This window comes from Vombatus ursinus, unplaced genomic scaffold (genome assembly GCF_900497805.2).
Source record: "Vombatus ursinus unplaced genomic scaffold, bare-nosed wombat genome assembly UNPS02014774.1, whole genome shotgun sequence".
Classification (NCBI taxonomy): domain Eukaryota; kingdom Metazoa; phylum Chordata; class Mammalia; order Diprotodontia; family Vombatidae; genus Vombatus; species Vombatus ursinus.
This window is the reverse complement of record NW_020954552.1, coordinates 15,585,134-15,605,028: the sequence shown is the minus strand read 5'-3', so window position 1 is coordinate 15,605,028 and position 19,895 is coordinate 15,585,134. Positions and strand designations below refer to the sequence as shown.

At 38.7% G+C, this 19,895-nt stretch overlaps 1 protein-coding gene across 1 annotated transcript; it reads left to right on the top strand.

The window, feature by feature from the left end:
- Positions 1–1,759: 1,759 nt before the first annotated feature.
- On the top strand, positions 1,760–18,031 carry ATP6AP1L (ATPase H+ transporting accessory protein 1 like). The gene is made up of 5 exons (XM_027864154.1): positions 1,760–1,834; positions 4,759–5,000; positions 14,271–14,321; positions 15,874–16,114; positions 17,726–18,031. The coding sequence occupies exons 1-5, from the start codon at positions 1,793–1,795 to the stop codon at positions 18,029–18,031; spliced, it is 882 nt and encodes a 293-aa protein (XP_027719955.1). The 5' UTR covers positions 1,760–1,792.
- The last annotated feature ends 1,864 nt before the right edge of the window (positions 18,032–19,895 follow it).

The following is a 19,895-nucleotide window of genomic DNA, read 5'->3' as shown; positions in this document are numbered from 1 at the left end:
TCCATCTCCTGGCCTCTGCAAAGGAGTAAGGGGAAGCTTTTTATCATATTTCTTTATTGGGGCCATGCCTATTCTTTGTAATTTTACAAAATGGTAAATCTAATTTTAAAATTACTTATTATTTTTATTAATTATATATTAAATCACTATAATTTCTTAATAAAATAATATATAACTATTATAATAATAGTATATATAATATAAAATAATAAATAGAATAATATAAATATAATTAATAAACTAAAATAATATAAATTAAATTAAATATAATTAATAATTAAATTTAAATTCACAGCTCCACCAATAATGCATTAGTATGCCGATCTTTGTATAACCCATTCAGTATTGACCATTCCCATCTTTTGACATTTTTGCCAATTTTTTGGGTGTGGGGTAAAACCTTAGGGTTGGTTTGACTTACATTTTATCTTATTATTTGTGATGTGCAATATTCTTTTATATGATTGTTAGTAGTTTGTAATTCTTTTGAGAACTCTTTGTTCATCAACTTTGACCAATTATCTAATGAGGATGGCAAGTCAGTTAACTTCACTGGACTTCAGTTTTCCTCATCTTACAGATGAGGAGGTTGGTTTAAATGACCTATGAGGTCCTTCTAGCTCTAAACCTATAATCCTATGTTCTGTATGCTGGAAAAATTCCTTTTATTAGTTTAACATCTAGAAGGTAGAATTGGTAGAAGGTACCCAGGTATCCCTTCAGTGGTCCATCTATTGTCTCCATTAATCTGATGCCCATGAGTAGAATTCAACTAATGAAGTTTCTTTCATGCTTTTTAATAGGTTAATGTGCTAAACATTATGCCACAGATTTAGTTAAACATTAAATCAAATAATGTCTTGAATATCCACGATGAAATAGAGTAACTGTCTCTCATTACAACAATGTAAACCAGTTAGTGTAGGCTTTTTCCAGGAAATTTTATCACCGGTATAATATGAACTTTGGTCTTAGCTGAGGAGAACTTTTGCTGTAAGAATAAAGTTAGAATAAGAATCTGACTTCTTGTCATCTAAAGATTTAAAAGCAGAAAATTCAACTTTCAAATTTTTATGAGACGTGAGGTAGAGTAATTTCTTTAGCATTTAAACATTTTTAATTCATGAATACTTTCAGTCTGGTCTTAAGCAGTGGTAAGATTGGGGATTGCTCTCATGAATTATTTTTGTTTCTCTGTGATAGATATCATGGAATATAGATATTGAAATTGTTCAAAATTAATGCTAAATGATGAATAAATTTTTGTTGTTATTATTGGAGCCTCTTAATAATTGGGACTCCTGTTCAGATATGAAAGGCATTGTGGTGAATGAGATAAAGCTCTAGCCTTAGAGCCAGAAGACCTGGGCCCAAATATTGCTTCTAACATATACTTGCTTTTTGACCCTGAGTAAATCATTTAATGTTTCAGTGTCCCAAGCAACTCTCTTAAGATTGTAAATTGAACAGAAGGTGCTAACCTTTGTGGGTAGAAGGACCTTTGTCATCTGAGAGTTCCATATCAATTAAATCCCAGGCCTGGTTCTTATCTCTCTAGTGTTTAGGTGTGGTGAGGACTAGAAGACCTCTGAGAATCTGCAAGTTTGTGTTTCTGTGAAACGTGCCCTAACTTCTTCTCCAAATGTACGAATGGGCCCGTGTGTGATTTTAGTTTAGCATATTGTCTGGAGTCAGTGATGTTATACTTGTATGGTACAACAATACAATGGTGACATTTGTCTCTTGTCCTCATAGCGCTGTTTCTTTGGCAGATCAGAGGCATGATGGACACATGAAGGCAACCCCAAATTTTGAATCAAAACCAACTCCACAGGTATGGATGTGCCAGGAAATTATATTATGTCATTTCTTAAGTGTAGCTTGATGTGTTTCATTGAACAGTTCCATTGTTAAAAGTAATTAAATTACCCCATTTCAGTGATTGTTGAATTCTCAGTCTGAAATTCCTTTGACTTTTCTCACACTGAAGATTGTGGGAGGCTAGATTTAAAGCTAGAAGGGAACCTAGAAGTCATTGACTCCAACTCTCTCATTTTATAGATTAGGAAACAAAGGCTCAAAGAGTTTAAATGATTTGCCCAGGGCTACACAGCTATTAAGTGTCAGAGGCAGGATTTGAACCCAATGCTTCCTGACTACAAATCTAGCACTCTATCTACTATGCCACATTGATTGTCATCAGAGTAAAAATTTACCACTTAACACTACTCCAAGTATAGGGAGTAGGACCCATGCATCCCTTTGTGATCCCCTTCCAGGACTATTGTAATCCACTGTGCTTGTTGCTACCCAAGAAACCAGTGGAAGGTTCTGAGTGACTCGGGGCCTGGCTGTCTGCTTTCTGGTATTTATTGCCTATGTCCTAAGCATCGCTTTGCATATGTTTGCTTTGGAGTTCAAACTGTGTTTCTTGTATTTTTGTAACTTTCTGAAACATTTTTGTCACATTCTGAAACAAGTAACATTTCTGTTATTTTCTGGGGCCAATATTCCCAATTTGCACCAGTCTAATAGAGCTGAATCTATTGGCTTTTAGGGAGCAATTAAGTGCTCCATTTAAAAATTGATTTACTAAGGAGCTAGATTGGGTTGATTTATTTTGCAGAATAATTTTCCAGCCACTGAAGCCTATAATCATCTGCATTTTATGCCATTGTGTTAGTGTTGCTTTCAGGAACGCTCCTTCCTTCAAATTGGTCGCAATAGTTGGATAACTAAATATTAGTAACTGTCCATCTTGGCTCTGAGGTTCTCTTTATTTTTCTGTGCTTGATCGTTGTGTCTCCCAGCATCTGTTGGGTGTTTGTCATCCTGCTGCCCCTGCAGCAAGATTAACTACCTGATAATTTTAAGTCAAATTTGTTAAACTTAATAGCCAAGAACATTTTTTTTCTTAAAGCCCTTATGTTTTACTAGTGGAGACTGTTTAAGAGAGTTAGGCCTTTTTTTAGCTAAGGAATGTTCTGTTTGTGACAAGATCTTTTTTTAAAAGATAAAAAACAAAACAAAATGTTTTATTCCAAACAGTTATAAATGGGAAGCCCTTAGAGGACCAAAGGTAACAAAAACTTTGCTTTGGATGTGATTGTTCTGTTTTCTGTCAATGTTTCAGTATCCCAGGCACCTCATAAAACAATTTTGATCTTGGAATTTGAGCTTTTAAGTTACAAAAGTAATAATAGCTAATGTTTATATAGCACCTACTATGTGCCAGGCACTATGCTAAGCACTTTGCAATTATTGTCTCATTTGATCCTTACAACAACTCTGGGAGGTGGTTGCTATTATTATCTTCATTTCACAGATGAGGAAACTAAGACAAACAGTGGTTCAATACTTGCACAGGGTCAGTTATACAGCTAGTAGATGTCTGAGAATGGATTTAAACTCAGGCCTTCCTGACTCCAGGCCCAGTGCTCTGTACACTATGGCTCCACCTAGGAGCAAGTCAGTTGCTTCACTCTGGGACTTTAGTTTCCTACCTTGTAAAATCAAGTAATGTGACTATTTGATCCCTATGTCTCTTCTAGCTCTGACTTCAAACAATTAATCCAGAAGTATTTATTAAGTGCCTACTGTGTGCAAAGCATTGAACTCAGTGCTAGGGATACAAGTATAAAGAGTAAAACAATCTCTGTTCCAAAGGAGTTTACCTTCAAACGAGGAGACAAAAATACGTACAACATAAACATAAAGTGAATAAATACAAATATATACAAACTAGTTAAATTCAAAGTAGTTTGGGATTAGGAACTAGTGGGATCAGAAAAGGCAAAAATGTAAAATATGGTGCTTGAGCTGTATCTTAAAGGTAGAAAGAGACTCTGTGAGACAGGCAACAAAGGAGTATATGTCAGGCATGATATTTTGAGTGATTTTATTTTTTGGGTGGAGTTTTTGGCTTCAAACCCTCTTTCAGTCCTCTCCCTAAAAGCATATATCTGTTCTATATGTTTTAAATTAATTATTAATCAATTAGTATTTATTATTTAATTAATTTAATCATCAATTTATATGAGTATAATATAATGATTTAGTTATTAGTTATGCATTAATTGAATTAATTATTAATTAATTATATAATTTAATTAAGAGAGACGGGTAGTTAGGTGGCACAGTGGATAGAGCACTGGCCCTAGGGTCTGTTTCCTGCCTCTGTTCCCCCAGGATTCAGTATTCTTAGAAGCCAAGTGGTACGTTAAGACACCAGACCTTAGTACCTAGTTATCAAGAATAATGAATTTCAGTTGGAGATTTCCAAATGACTTGATTACTCTGGGATAAATGGGTTGGCAGTTGACCCAGAAGTGGATGACTTCATGATATTCTGGGGTTCTTGTCTCAGGTGTTGTGTCTACACAAAATGCACTCCCAACTCTGTAACTGGGGGTGCCTCTGGTACTCTAGGTGCAAAAAAAATCAGAATCCCAGTTATGGTTCTGTTATTATCTAGATCAGGGGTGGGGAACCTGCAGCCTCAAGACCACATGTGGCCACAAGGATGCCCCTCTGACTGAATGCAGTCAGAGGGCTACACTTGAGGACCTAGAGGGCTGCATGTAGCCTCGAGGCCGCAGGTTCCCCACCCCTGATCTAGGTCATCTAACATCCCCCTACATGTGACCTCTGAACTTTTCCTTTTCTAGAGAAACTTTTATATTATGGAAAATTAAGCTCTTTGTTGTCTTTTTAAAATATGTATGTATATATATTTAAAATATGTATTTGCCTAATTAGAGCATCAACTACAATCTCATCAAAAAAGGAAACTTATGGCGAGAACCTTGGAAGACCTTCAGCCCTAGCCATCTCACTCCCATTAACGTCTCAGTCAATGGAACTCCTTGCATTCTCTTCTGGGCTAAGAGAATAACAATTAAATTTAAAAATCAGCCTTTATTGGACCTCACAGATAAGACATTTGGAAAAGAAGCAAGAGTGGATATTGGCAATTCAAACTGCAGTGAAGAAAATGCCATGTAAGTATGAAACCTTTCCTATGGGGGCATCAGGGTTTAGGAATTATATTGTTGCTGCCATCTCTCTTAACCTATCATTAGCTAGTATGACAATGCTGAGGACTTTTGTAATATTTGATGTCCCTATTCAGGGACTATTTAGAAAGGAGAAATTGGCTCCCTTGGGGTTGACCCTGAAAATTTTCTTCAAGGAAATAGAGCACTAGAGAGATCAGTTCAGTTGTTTTTCAGTTGTGTGTGACTCTTCATGACCCCATTTTAGACTTTTCTTGGCAAAGATACTGGAGTAGTTTGCCATTTCCTTCTGCAGTTCATTTTACAAATGAGGAAACTGAGGCAAACATGATTAAATGACTTGCCCATGATCACACAGCCATTAAGTGTCACAGACAGGACTTGAACCTAGGTTTTCCTGGCATGAAATCTACCAGTTCATGCGCTAAGCCAGGTTGCTTTTCAAATGGATAAAATAGCAAAATCTGAGCACCATTTATATTTTCTATGTGAAATCTTTGTCCAGGCTTCAACTTGAGACATTGGGAACACCTTTTGCCCTTCATCCCCAGCGTACTCTAAGCAAAGGAAATAGGTGTTCTTGATCGTGGGTGCTGCATAAGACCTTTGAAGCAGCAGTGTGACTCCTGTAACCTTGGTGGAAACAGAGAACCCACGAGAAGGATCGAACTATTTCCAAGAGCAATGCAGAGGTGATGGGGTTCCCTTTTGTCCCCCAAAGTCATGGACATTTTTAGGTCAGAGGTGGACTAGATAAACATACACATTATATATAATAACACTAGCTCACCTTTTTTTTTTTTTGAGGGAAAGGAGGTTAAGTGACTTGCCCAGCGTCCCATAGCTAGTAAGTGTCTGAGGCTGGATTTGAACTCAGTTCCACCTGACTCGGCCTGTATTCTAGCCACTGTACCACCTAGCTACCCTACTAGCTCGAATTTCTATGACATGCTACAGTTTGCAAAGTTCTTTCCTCACAAAGCCTTAGGAAGTCGAAAAAGTGCTAAGTACTCTAATCCCCATTTAATGCCTTGATCCATTTCATACTCCTAGTAAGAGGAGACCTTACTAGGCCTTCTCAATCTAAGTTCAGTGCTTGTTCTACTATATCATACTAATTCCATACATGGGACCTGCCAATCTGCAGACAATCATTCCTCTTTTGAATAGTCAGACTTTAGAAAGTCATTTAGAATCATTCATAATGCTGAAGATTATTAATTTTAACTTAAAACTGAGCAAAATAAACAAACTGGGAACTAGTTCTCCAAAGCTATAATCAGGAAACATTTTCAAGAAAATAACTAGGAGTGAACTCCTCTACCTTTCTAGGATTTTCAAAGACCACCTCATAAAGGATGTCTTATAAATATCTTCTAATGGCTTCAGCAATTTATTTGCTTAGCTCATGTCATAGGTAATTTAACATTTCCATGACTATAAACCACCTTTTCAACGGCTGTGATATGATTGGCTTTGAATGGTCTCAAGTGGTGCTCTGAGATTGTGCTCAGCTACTGACAAACGAGTGGTTCCTATAAATGGGTAATTGAATGGAATGGATATTTATGTTTTTATATAAATATTTTAGTCTGAAATACCTTTTCCTACCTGAACTTCACCCATCACTTTTATACATTTCTTTCTCATGAAAGATAAAACAGATAATTATGTTGATATATATTTCCAAGCCAAAATTGGTTTCTTATGTTATTCTTAATGGCATCACTATTAATAAATATTAAGTAATAGTTTAGATTCCACCAAGATAGACATTTTAACTCTTCTTCCAGGTGAGATACACAATAATGACCTCAGTGATAGCTGATGACCTTTGCCTCGGACTGTAACCACCTGAAGGTCTTCCTTGTCTGATGCTTTGTACAAAAGAGACCGCTTGACCATCATTTTCTTATACCCTAGCCAGCGCACTGACCTATACCCCTTTCCATGGTTAGGAGCAAAGAGGCATGATAGTTATTCTCCTGTCCTTCTGGCTCATTTTGAAAGGAACTACGTCTCCCTCTCCTTGGAGGCGGGGAGGGGGGAGGGTTCTTCAGAGCCCTCAAAAATCACTGATGCCTTCAGATCAAAAGTGCTCTTGACTAGGTATCAGAAGACCTGTTAGTCACGGTTCTGCTACTCAGCGGGGTGAACTTACTTAAGGCACGATACTTAAACTCTCTAATCCTCAGTTTCGTCATCTGCAGACTGGGAACAACAACAACAACAACATCCTGTCTGCCTTACAGAACTATTGTAGAAATCAAATGAGACAGTGCATGGGGAAGCGCTCATTACATGGTTATGTGCTGAATTAATTTATTTCAATACTTCAAGGAGTCATGATTTCATTGACGTGAATACTCCCTTTACCACAGTGAGATAATAATCCCGCAATCATTTGGTAGATGTTCTTTGAAAGTTGCTATGGTTAGAAAATTTGTCTCCCAGGTGCCAACCGGGTAATGAGCCTCTCTGAATTCAACCAGCCTGGATCCAAGATGACAGACACATAACCCCTAGTTGGAGGATTTCTAGCTTTATAGGACTGGTCAGAGTGTGTGATCTTTTGGCATTACCTAAGAAAATCCAGAGTTACTGACATACAGTGAAGCATTGGAGGAGTATAATGGTGTATCATGGTAGATGATACATATATAATGCTGTATTACTATTGTTGCTTATGTTGATAATATGTGCAGGTGTTGGATTGTCATCAATTTTCTATAGAAGTTTAATCAAGTTAAAACAATTGCCAAAATGAAGAGATGCAAAGAACCTCCAAATCACATAACCAATAGATGTTTGGGTCCTTGCTATGTAGAGAGGCAGAGAAGCCAAGAGCAATGCCATTATAGTCCGTACACTCACAGAATTACATAACTGGAGAATTCGAAGGGACCTCAGTTAGCAGCCATCTACTCCACTGATCCACAAAAGGAATTCCCGCGATAACACCCCCAACCAGGGTCCATCCAGCTTCTGCCTGAAGACATCCAAGGAATAGGGAACTTACCACTCCAGTTTTGGAAGGCTTTAGTTATTGGGAATTTTTCCTAAAATCAAGCCTCAATTGATCCCTTTGTTACTTCCTCAAATTGGTCCTGGTTCTGCCCTCTGGGACCCAAGAGATCAAATCTAATTCTTCTTGCACATGACCACCTTTTGAAACACTTGAATACTGATCTATCATGGCCATCTGAGATTTCTTTTCTCCAGGCTATACAAGCTGAGTTAGACAACCTCATTTCTCCATCTGTATATGCTTTCCAGCTTATCAGTGTCCTTCAACTGTGGCACTCACAAATGAAACTAATCCTCCAGGGGAGGTCTGACATTAACAAAATATTATGAAGGGGGACAGTGGAAAATTGTGAGCAATATTGCCTCACAAAAGAGGGAACACTAGTGGAGGGAAAAATGAATGTGTAGAAAACTTGGTGTGAAACCCAACTAGATAGAGTGATGGACCTGAGGTTAGGATCTGTGTTCAAATCTAGCTTGAGACATTTGCTAGCTGCCTGACCCCAGGCAAGTCATTTAACCTTTGTCTGCCTCACTTTCCTCATCTGTAAAATGTCTATGATAATAATCAGCACTTACCTCTCAAGATTGTTGTGAGGATCAAATGAGATATTAAGTGCTTCGCAAACCTTAGAGAACTGTGGAAATCCCAGCTGTTATTCCTAGAGTTTTATAGATGAAACAAGAGGTAAAAAGACAAAAAAAAAAATCAAACACTTATAATGCCAGAAAGCAGTTGAACCCTGATTAGTTGGAATGTCTAATCTTGGGCCTGGAGAACCAATAATGAAGTGTGTGTTTCATTCTGTCTTCTCATTAGAAAGGTCACTGTGTTGTTGGTTTTGATTATTTTTTTTAAATTTTTTCTTCTTTTCTACAAGGGAGAGTTCAGTGGGGGTAAGGGTTAAGGGGAAATGACTGTTGTAAGAACAATAAGCTTCAATGAAGCTTCTGAAAACTGTCACCCATCTGTGAGCATTTTTTACAACTATTGTCGTCATCAATGACAGAAAAACCACGATCCTTCACCTTTAATGTCTGAATCCCAAATGTGGTATGTGAAGAAGATAATATGTCTCTAAATCACAACAAGCAAAGACAGGAAGCAAAGCTGGATTAAATCAAGTGTAAACGGAAAAAAAATCTGTATAGGAAATGACACAATTTTGAAAGCATTGAAGGAGCAATTTTCAACATACCTGAGAGTGGAGGATGCTCAATGATTAGTTGAATGAAAAGAATGAATGGAATTACTCACATGAAAGGAATTATTTCCCCCAAATGGCAACCAAAGTAACTTTAATAACTACTTACTTTTTCCTCTGTATAAAATCTTTATGAGCATGTTCTGTCCTTTAAAAGAGTCAAGATAACTTTTATGAAAATAAGAGAAGGGGACAAGCTTTTGTAAAAAAAAATTTCTGTGGCAGGCCAGATCTTTACAGTCACACAATTTACTGAAATTATAGAAAATTCAAGATCTTGCTGTGTTTATTGTCTATTGACTATTAAAAATATTTGATTCTGCTAAACAGAATGTATCCTTAAAAGCTGTCCTAAAAAAAAGTCTCCCATGTATACAAAAATCCATCATACAAGGCTTATGAAAGATGTAACAACAGAAATAATAGTTTAATAATTCTTAGATTATCTTTTCGAGTAAGGGAGGCACGTGTCCACCAGAGTTGTTAGCCACTGTCATGGGTCCTGCACAGGGTCCAAATGGAAGAGGGATTCTCTATTGATACTGAGGTGACCCAGAAGCAATTGCTGGTGGATAACATTTTGCTGATTTCATCAAATCCAAGAATACTACAGGGACTACTAAATGACATCCCTCAGTTACTCAGAAAAGATCAGTCTAGCAGTCTATATAGGAAAAACCAAATAGATGAAAAATGCCTATTGTCCAGACTATGATATGCAGATGAATAGTCAGTCAGCAGTTGAGTCAGTCCATCATTAGATAGATCATAGACAGGCAATGCACATGGAAAAAATGAGCTATAATCTTAATTGAATAGGAGGCAGCTGAATTGAATTTGAGAAATTTTGCTTCCATTTCAGTGATCCCAAGCTGCTCTTTGACACACACAAAAATCATTATTTGGGTGCCTTTAAGCTCCCAGAGACACAATTTAACTGCAATTCATAGAGCAGTTCAATCTGTGAAGAATTAAAATTGTAGAGAATCAAAGGGCAATATAGAAACACACTATAGACATAAGAAGGCTGCATCATTTTGCCAATAATGACTTTATATGCAAGAAGTGAAGGAGATCATCCAGGAAGTATGATGGTGTGAGGAAGTAGGCTGGTCACAGGTGACAGGTGGTCAACTGCCTTTGTACCCACAAAATGTTAAACTAACCAGAGGAGAGTCATCCAGCACATTTAGTAGGTTCTCTTTGTTTTCACTTTGTTCAAATACAGTCTTGAAAAGAAAACCAGATTATAAAAATCTGATTAGTTCTGTACCTTTTAACTTAATACTAAGCTGAACTGATGGAATGTTATGGAAGGCCATGAGCAAGAATCACTGTGCATGAGAAGGTAGGGTTGAGCTGTGATCTGTGCCACTGGAGTGAGAAATAATCACCTTTACATAGTATTTGGTTTACAGAGCTCTTTCCTCATAACAATTCTATGAGATAGTTACTACAAGTATTATAATTGCCATTATACAAATGGTAAAACTGAGGCTGTGAGAGGTTAAGGGGGGGAAGATCAAGCATTTATTAAGCGCTTACTGTGTGCCAGGCTTTATGAATATTATCTCATTTGATCCTCACAATAACCCTGAGAAGTAGATACTGTTATTATTATCTTTATTTTACAGTTGATGAAACTGAGGCAGAGTTAAGTGACTTGCCCAGAGTCACACAGCCAAGAAATTTGCCTGAAACTGAATTTGAACTTGGGTGTACCTGACTTTAGGCTTAGTGCTCTATCTACTTCACCACCTAACTGCTTCTGGTTAAGTGACTTGTTCATGGTCATAAAACTAATAAATGTCTGGGCTGGGATTTCAAGTTAGATTTTGAAATCCTGGACTCCTTCTGTAATGCCATTGATGAACTACCAGATCCATTGAAGTCCTGGGATGTGTAAACTAAAATCTGACTTCAACCCTATCATTCCTACAGAGGATCCTTAACTAATTACTTTAGCTAACAGAGGATACTTAACTATCTACCTGTTGGACAAACTTTAGTATGCGGCAGTGATTCTACTTGCTTGGGTGCCATTTGATTTCCCATCTTCCACGGAACCACTTAAGAATGCTCCCCTTTCCCTAGCATGGTGAGTACTGTTAGAAACTTCACTGAGAAGCCGAAGAAGGGAGTTATGCTATGAGGCTCCCGGAGGAGTCAAGACCTCCGGGATCAGATGCAGAGACTCTGGGGAAGGCTTGAGTCCAATGCAGCTGATTGTCCACATTCTTTGTAGTGACATGCTGCTACCATTGCTGGTGAGCAAGTGACTCAGAATCTCATTTCCTCAAGAGTCATCATGGCGAAGAAACAAAATCCAAGCAGATATAACCATGTAAGGTAAAAAAAGTGCGGCTTTTAAAAAAATGATCACATTTTGCTCTTGGTACCAAAATGTTTGGGGAGAGAATAACCATTGATAGAAGGCATCACAAAGGGAATCTTCTTTGAGAAAGTGAGGGCAGCATACCAAACACAGCATCTGGGTGAATTTCATGCTTAGGCGGCAAGATCCTAGAACAGACAGAATTTGGCTCGAAAGGCGGCTTGGCAGAAGGGACAGACATACTTTAGAAAGTAGGGGAGCTAAAGTTTTCAAATTATTCTGGTCCACTGCTTCTGGATTTCAAATTCTTAAAGCAGGCCATATGTTTATTAACACTCAGCTGGCTTGCTAGCTTGCATCCGAACATAGTACAGTGGAAAGAACGCTGACTTTAGAGTCATGATATATAGTCCTGGATTTGAATCCTTACTCTGACACTTGGCACCTCTGTGCTATTAGACATGTCATTCAACTTCTCAGGAACTCGGTTTTCTCCTTTGTAATATGAGGCTTTGACTAAATGATCGGTAAGGTCCCTTCCATCTCTAAATTTATAATCCTCTTTTCCCAGTGTCTCATCATAAACGCTATTTGACTCTCAGGAACATGAAATCTAATCAACTGTCCTAGCAAGTGCATGGAAGCCTGAAGGTATTCAGGATAGAGATTGAGTTTTCCTTGGTGTTAATGGCTCATAACATCAGGTAGTTTTTCAAATGATCGAGACCAAAGTTGAAACCCCATTCTATGAGCTGCCTGGCTGGGGCTTAGGGGGCCATGTGCCCCATAAATATTCCTGGAGCTCTGTTAGTGAAAAATTTCTGCATTACAGCACTAGTAGAGCTTCAAAAACTTGGGAGAAAAAGGAGGAGGCACTTTGAATAAATGAAGTATTCGGATTGTGGAATTTTGAAAATTAATTTTGACTAGACTATAAGTTCAGTGGGGTTAGGATTTGCCTTTTATCCAAATTTCGCATTTTCTATAGGGGTGCTCTACTTATAATGAGTGCTTGATTAAGTGGGTGTTGAATTAAATTGCTTTTGGTTATACATGTTGATTTACATTGAAGGAACAAATTGCTCCAAGTAGAAGTCCTTTTATAGACTTAACTTTTGTAAATAGATAAGAATTATAATAACTTTAATATACCCAGGTTCATCGTGATTATATGGGGGGAGGGGAAATCAGCTATTAAATCACTATCTGAGCCGGCTATCTGTTCATTCCAAACCAGACACATGTCCATTTTTTTTATTGTTCAGTCATTTTCAATTGTTCTGACTCCTCAGGACCCCATTTGGGGTTTTCTTGGCAAAGATACTGCAGCGGTTTGCATTTCCTTCTCCAGCTCATTTTACAGATGAAGAAACTGAGGCAAACAGGGTTAAGTGACTTGCCCAGGGTCACGCAGCTAGTAAGCGTCTGAGGCCAGATTTGAGCTCAGGAAGGTGAGTCTTCCTGACTCTGGGTCTGACACTAAAGCCACTTCGCCGCCTAGCTGCCCTTATAAATCCATTAGCAAAAGCATTTCACCAAGCAACGAAACAACATAAATACCAGAGAGAGGAATCAAATAATGCCACAAAAAGGGATATAATCTCCAACAATTAAATCTTATTCCCCTTCAATACCCGACTTTCTAGCAGGGTAGTAAGAGTAGGAGGAGATGGTCTCTTCAGAAGTCATAAGACTCAGAGGTAAAAACTTAGTGAACAGCATGATGTACCTCTTAGAATTTCTTTCCCAGGAATCCCACGTTAGCCTTGAGTCCTCATGGTCTAGTCATGATCTATTTCTTGGGGTTCTCTTATTTCTCCATTTATTGACCACAGATCCAGGTCTTAGCTCTGCTGTGTCTGTTAGTACCTTTTCTGCATTGGCTTGGTCCACTGCCCTGTTCATTTGTGCTACTTGAAGTAGATAGGTGGTACAATGAATAATGTGCTAGACCTGGGGCAGGAAGACTTGAGTTCAAATCTAGCCTCAGACACTTCCTTGGTCGGTTACTTAACTTCTGCCTTCCTCAGTTTCCTCAACTGCAAAATGGGGACAATAATATTATGGGTTGTTGTGAGGATCAAAGGAAATGATATTTGCTTAGTGCTTGGCATAGTGCCTCACACGTAGTCAATGCTTAAGAAATGCTTATTCCCTTCCCCTCCCCTGTTCTCATATCTGCTTTTCCGCTTCCTTTCTTGTTCATCAATTTCCACATTGCCAACACTCAGTCACTGCCCACTGTAAGATGATTAGCATATCAGTAGTTCATAGATGGGTCTTTGTAAAACTCTTGAAAATAATTTGGTCCCTTAAGGAGGTACGATATTGCCTTAATAATCTTGGCAACATTAATTGGCTTAACAAACGTTTTTTCCCCCTAGGTAAGTGGCCAAAGTAAACTTCAGCTCAATCTCAATCTCAAATTAATGAGACTTGAACTAATCAGGTTTTACTGTAACTGATTTTTTTTTTTCCCCAGCTGGACAGCTGAAACCTACTTCTATTGTGTCTTCTCTTTCTAGTACTAAGCCAGGCAGCATTTAGCCATTGTCCTAGGTCAGGGTTACCTCGCTTTGTTGCAAATATAATCATTTTACCTTATGCTTTAGAGGCCTCATCCTTTCCCATTTCAATTTCTTTTATTATTTCAGTTTGATGTTTAATGTGTTTTACTCTTTCTCCTAGGCTTTCCCTGAAATTTGGTGATATTGACAGTCTAAAAGGACTTGACATCAGGTATGTTTTAGGCTAGAAAATATATAATTTTAAAAATCTTTTTTACATTTGTAATACATTATAGGACAAAGGAACAAGAAAACTTATACATACTGCATTACAGAGAAGACTATAACTGTCCCCTGGGATCCTCCAGTAGTGTTTTTTCAGTTCCTTCCTGGTACATCCATTCATACCTTTTATCATCATCACCAACTAATAGTGACCCAGACATGCCAATGATAACCTTTAACCTCAGGCTGATAGCTGCTGGAGGGCAGATGCTGTGGCTATATGAGTTGTTCTATATAGCACTGATCACTGAGCCATACAAGGTAAGACTCTTAAATAATATTTGACGGTGATAGTGAAAAGTGGCTCTCATCTGAAAGGCCATTGAAGAACAGGCCTTTGTCTACAGGTAAATATAACAAGTGCATGGAGAGTAGGGGGCAGGCCCAACATGGAAGTATACTTAAAGAAGATGACCAATTAAAATGAATAATTGGGGATACCAAGATCCTCAGTGTGGCCACTATTGCTGGTTTATATTGACAAATGATGACTGTTGATGTAAAAACAACAACAACTAATTTGGAGAGGTTTTATATCGAGAATAAGTAAATTATTATTTTTTTTCCCCCAGGGACTTTTTTTGGCGAATTGGGGCTAAGTAACTTACCCAGGGTCACATAGCACTAGTATCTAAGGCAAGAATAAGTAAATTGTAAAAGAGCAGAAAACAGGATTAGCTGATGTTCAAGGTCTTTTCCAGATGTATTATCCTTTGAGTCTAGAAAAGAATTTTTTTATTCTTCCCTTTTAAAATGCTAGCCTGTCACCAGGGAGATCTTCAGAAATTCAGGCATAGCAGGTCTGGATACTAGGTCACAAAGATTTATTGGATGAGAAAGTAGCAATTCATAAAGCTGAGTTTAGCACTTTTATCTTTAAAATAACTGGATTATAGCCATTAGATGTGAGGATGGGCTAAATTATTAGTGATTTTCAAAGCTATGCTATATGCAAAGAAGGCCTTTACTTCCAATGGCCAAACACAACGTAAGTTCATTTTTATATGGGAATGATGGTTTTTCTTATCTACGTAAGGTCTTGATTTAAAAAAAAATCCTTCAGCATTTTTCAGTCTTCTTGAGTTCTTTCATGCTCCCCCAGATTCTCATTTTCTTTTTCTCCTTCTCCATCATTTCCCCTTTTCCTTTTCCCTTTCTGTCCCTCTCTCTCCATCTCCTCCTTTTCTCTTCCTTTCTTTCTCTCTTCTCCTCTTCTTACCTTTTTCTCTTCCTCTCCCCCTTTTCCTTCTCTCTCCTTTCTCTGTCTTTTCCTTCTCTTCCTCCTCTTCTTCTTCTATATGTCTCTATTTTTCCTTTTCCAAGGAGGATCAAAGGACTATTTTAGGGATTGCTTTAGAGCTCAGGTCTGAAAGCTTTTCCCAAAGTCAGTTCTTACACATGACAAGAGAGGGCGCTGTTGTTCCGTCCCTAGAAGCCAGCTAGACAAAATTTAAACATCATGCTTCTTTGTTAATTCTTGGTTTTGAAATTCTTTTCAGATTCATCTTGATCAACTATAACAGATTGTCTGTTCAGAGCTGGTTTAGTTTACATAGAGTTCAAATTCTTTATAATAATTCAATCCAAGCAACTTTTAAGGCAACTCGAATCCATGCTCCATCAAAGTATTCCTATCACTGTCAGCATGTCAGCAGCCTGCAGAGATACGATGCGCTTTTGGTGCCCGGTTCCACAAATGACATCTCCAGGCTATGGGAAGTCACTTTTATTGATTTCCAGGTAATACTTTAGACTCAGAATGACAATCCTTGCATTGATTGGCCACTGCATGTTGAGATTGATTAAGCCATCTGAAATCTAGTGCTTTGGATAAGGGATGGAAGATTATCTGCTCTACAGTTTAAAAACAGTTTGTATTTTGCCCTTATCATCTAATAAATGAATGAAAGGGGATATAGGATTGACCTTTTCTCTCCCCCTCCCCTCTCCTATCTCCCCTTTGCCTCCTCCTCTCCCACCCCCACCCCCATTCCCTTTTTAAAGGTCATGCTTTAAAGAAATCAGTTTTCCATTCAGGCACTACATAGTTATCAGTTCAGAATGTCAATCAGCCAGAGAGGAGACAAAATGGGGCTGTGATCTGAAGTTCAGTGACTGTCACATCCTGGAGTGAAGAGGCCCATTCCGGGCAGAGCACTTGTCCGACAAGCATTTCCTTTCCTTCTGGGGAGTGAGGCCCCTCTGTGCATGTAGAAGGGAAGATAAGAAGCCCTTCTGTGGGCTGAGGAACTCAGTGGCCATTTAGTGCAAGCCTGGATGTCACAGTCTGGAAGGTGGTGGAGAATGAGGCCAAAAATACTCCCGAGGTTTTCAGCACTATTTGGGCACAGGAGTTTCCTTTAGCCACCACAGTTTGAGAGCAGGAGATAGTTCACTAAGTCTCTCAGTCCTATTTTTCTTTATTTAGAAAAAGGGCTAAATATATTTATCCAACTTGTCCTCTTACTTTATAACTCAGGGGAGCTTCCTCTGACTTCTGTCTTTCCTGAGGGCAGCTGAAGGCCTTCCCCTCCCCTCCCACAGAAATTGACATGCTTTGTTTCCTCTGACAGCTAGGTCACAGTCAATAGAGCACTGGGCCTAGAGTCAGGAAGACCTGAGTTCAAATGCAGCCTCAGACACTTACTAGCTTTGTGACCCTGGGCAAGTCACTTAACCTCTGTTTGCCCCAGTTTCCTCATCTGCCAAATGAGGGTAATAATAGCACCTACCTCCTAGGGTTGTTGTGAGGATCAAATGAGATAAGAATTGTAGAGTACTTAGTGTGGAGTCCAGCACATAGTAGGCTCTATATAAATGTTAGCTATCATCATCATCATGATTATTATCATCATGATACCGAACTTGGCAATAAAATTCTCAGCAAGTTTGGATTTGTATGACCAGGTTTCCCATCTAAATGTGGTTAGAATTTCAGAAGTTGTTATGGCAGAAGTGTTTCAAACAAAACTGAATGGCCGTAAATATAATATATTAAAAGCTTAAGTTTAGATGGTGCTTTGCATACTTTACCTCAGTTGATCCTCACAACAACCTCTTGAGTTGGGTGCTATTATTATCCCTGTTTTTACAGATGAGGGAACTAAGGCTGAGAGAATTTAAATAAAGTGCCAGTGGCAGAGTTTGAACCCAGGTCTTTCTGACTCCAAGTCCAGCCTGGTCTCCGCCATTCAACGCTGCCTCTCCTGATACAAATGACTTTTATGAGCCAGCCTCGCCCTAAAGTTCTTCAGCTCAGAACCTTCACCAAAATGTGACCATAAGACTGTGAAGTTGGTCTCGTGAGAGCAACAGAGGGTTTCAATTGAGCTCTTTTCTTTCTCCTGACAGATTCAAGGTTTTAATGTCAAGGAGGGCCAATTCTCTCACGCCAGGGACTGTGCCTCGTTCTTCTCCCCAGCCATTCTGATGGGCCTGGCTATGTCCCTGATCCTGCTGCTGGTGTTGGCTTATGCCCTACACATGCTGATCCACCTGAAGTCCCTTGACAGGCACTATGACTGCAAAGCATCACCCGCCTACTTTGTGCCCATGAAAGACCTCGAGGTGGCCACTGAAGAGAAGGAGCCACTGAGGATCCATGGGCATGACTGTCATGAACCGAGAAGCCCACACATCTGCAACATTTATGTGTAGTACCTCTCCTCTTCTTCACCCCTAACAGCCTATGGGGTTTGTTTCTGCTGCTTTGTGTCATTTTACTTGCAAATTAGTTAAAGGTTTTCACAGTATGACTTGATTTAAAAGGGAAGGAAGAGAAAAGAAAGGAATAGGAGAGAAAGGAAAAGAGAAAAGAAAAGAAAAAGAGATTCCTTGGTTGTTCTGCTCAGCCATCTATGAGTCTCCTGAGATGCCCTCTGAGCCTTGCAGGAGGCTTCTCCTGGAAAAGAGATGGTGTGGTCCAAAGTTTGCTTTGAAGCCACAGAAAGCAAGCAGGCCATTGCCAGTCTGGAGTTAGAAGGGACCTTAGAGTCCAGCCTCTTCATTTTATAGATGAGAAAACTGAGGTGAAGTGATTTGTCCAAGACTGGATAGCTATTAAAGGGCAGGAATTTGAACACAGTTTTCTGCCTCCAAACACTTCTACTAAATATGTTTAAAGAATCTTCCAAAGGGAGCATATACCAAAAAGGAGGAAGCCATGTAGAATGAGGACCATTTTTGTCTTCTCAAAATCTATTTAGAAAAAGCTTTGAAATTTCCATCGCCATATTTAGAGAAGATGACTCCAGAGTCCAGCAGAGTGTTTCATTCTGCTGGGTCCTTTCTTGACCTCTTGACATTGGATCTGCTATTCAGGGCCAGCCCTATAGCAAAACTATGAAATGGGGACATTTGTTTGATACCTCTGATGTCTTCTATAAAGCCCCCTTTCCTTTTTTTTTTTTCTCCTCTCCTGCTTCTGCCTATGTCCTACATGCAGATCTATTCCATGTCCCAATCTAGATAATCCTATCAGTCCTTGATAAAAGATTTGCTTGGAGAAGGTCCCTTTCTAGGAAGCGTTTACATCTTAATAAGAGAGTCTTTGGAAACCCTAAAACCTTCAAATCTTAAACACCATGTGAATTAAGCTATGCTGGTAAGATACAGGTGCCAGGTTGATATTTCTGAACAGCGGTCAAAGGCATTCTTTTCTTTTTATCTTCTGAAACAAGCTGCCTACTATAAGGCTAGATCTGCTGCTATTTATTTTGGGCAAGACATTCTGGGTTCTTGTTATATCATTCTATAGAAATTTTCTTTTCCTTGTCTTTTGTGTCTTTAAGACACGTACATTTGGTGAGGGATGAGAGAAATTAACTAACCAGTGATGATGTAGAAATGTGGGTTTGAATACCCCCAAATCTGCCATGCAGTTAGTAGGCTTTCTCCTTGGCTGACTGAGCTGGGAGTTTTGGGATGCACCAATAAGCTTGATTTAGAAACTAAACTGATGTGGGTCTGCTGTAGACTGTTTGGGGTGTGGGAGCAAGAAGCTATCATTTTCTCTGTGTTGCCATGGGGGAATGAGGTGTTATGTTATGTGCACCTGGACCAGAAAGAATCATGAAAACTGAACTAGGCTTGAGGAACTTTTATTAAAGATTATATCAGAAAGCTGAAGTATCACTTTGTCTCTCTGGCTAATTGTATTTTTTTAAATATACACTTAAATTTTTGACCATTCCATAGTTTTTAAAAAAAATAATAAATATAGTCAAGATAAACACATTTCCATGTTATTGAGGTACACACAACATGTGTCTCATTCCATACATTCATCATCTCTCTGTCAGGGCTCGGTAGCATTCCTTATCATTTGTCCTTTGGAATCATTTCATTGATCAGAGTGCTTGAGTCTTTCAAAACTGTTCATTTTTATGATGTTGATACTATGGTGTAAATTGTTCTCCTGATCTTGCTCCCTTTATTCTGTATCAGTTCCTACAAGTCTTCCTAGGCTTTTTTGCAATGGTCCTTCTCATCATTTCAAGTAATACTCTATTATATTCATGTA

Excerpts from the sequence above, each read along its gene's own strand:
- ATP6AP1L (XM_027864154.1), top strand. The coding sequence starts at position 1,793 with ATGAAGGCAACCCCAAATTTTGAATCAAAACCAACTCCACAG. Across the intron at positions 1,835-4,758 it reads AATCAAAACCAACTCCACAG|AGCATCAACTACAATCTCAT; the intron begins GTATGGATGTGC and ends TTGCCTAATTAG. Across the intron at positions 5,001-14,270 it reads TGCAGTGAAGAAAATGCCAT|GCTTTCCCTGAAATTTGGTG; the intron begins GTAAGTATGAAA and ends TCTTTCTCCTAG.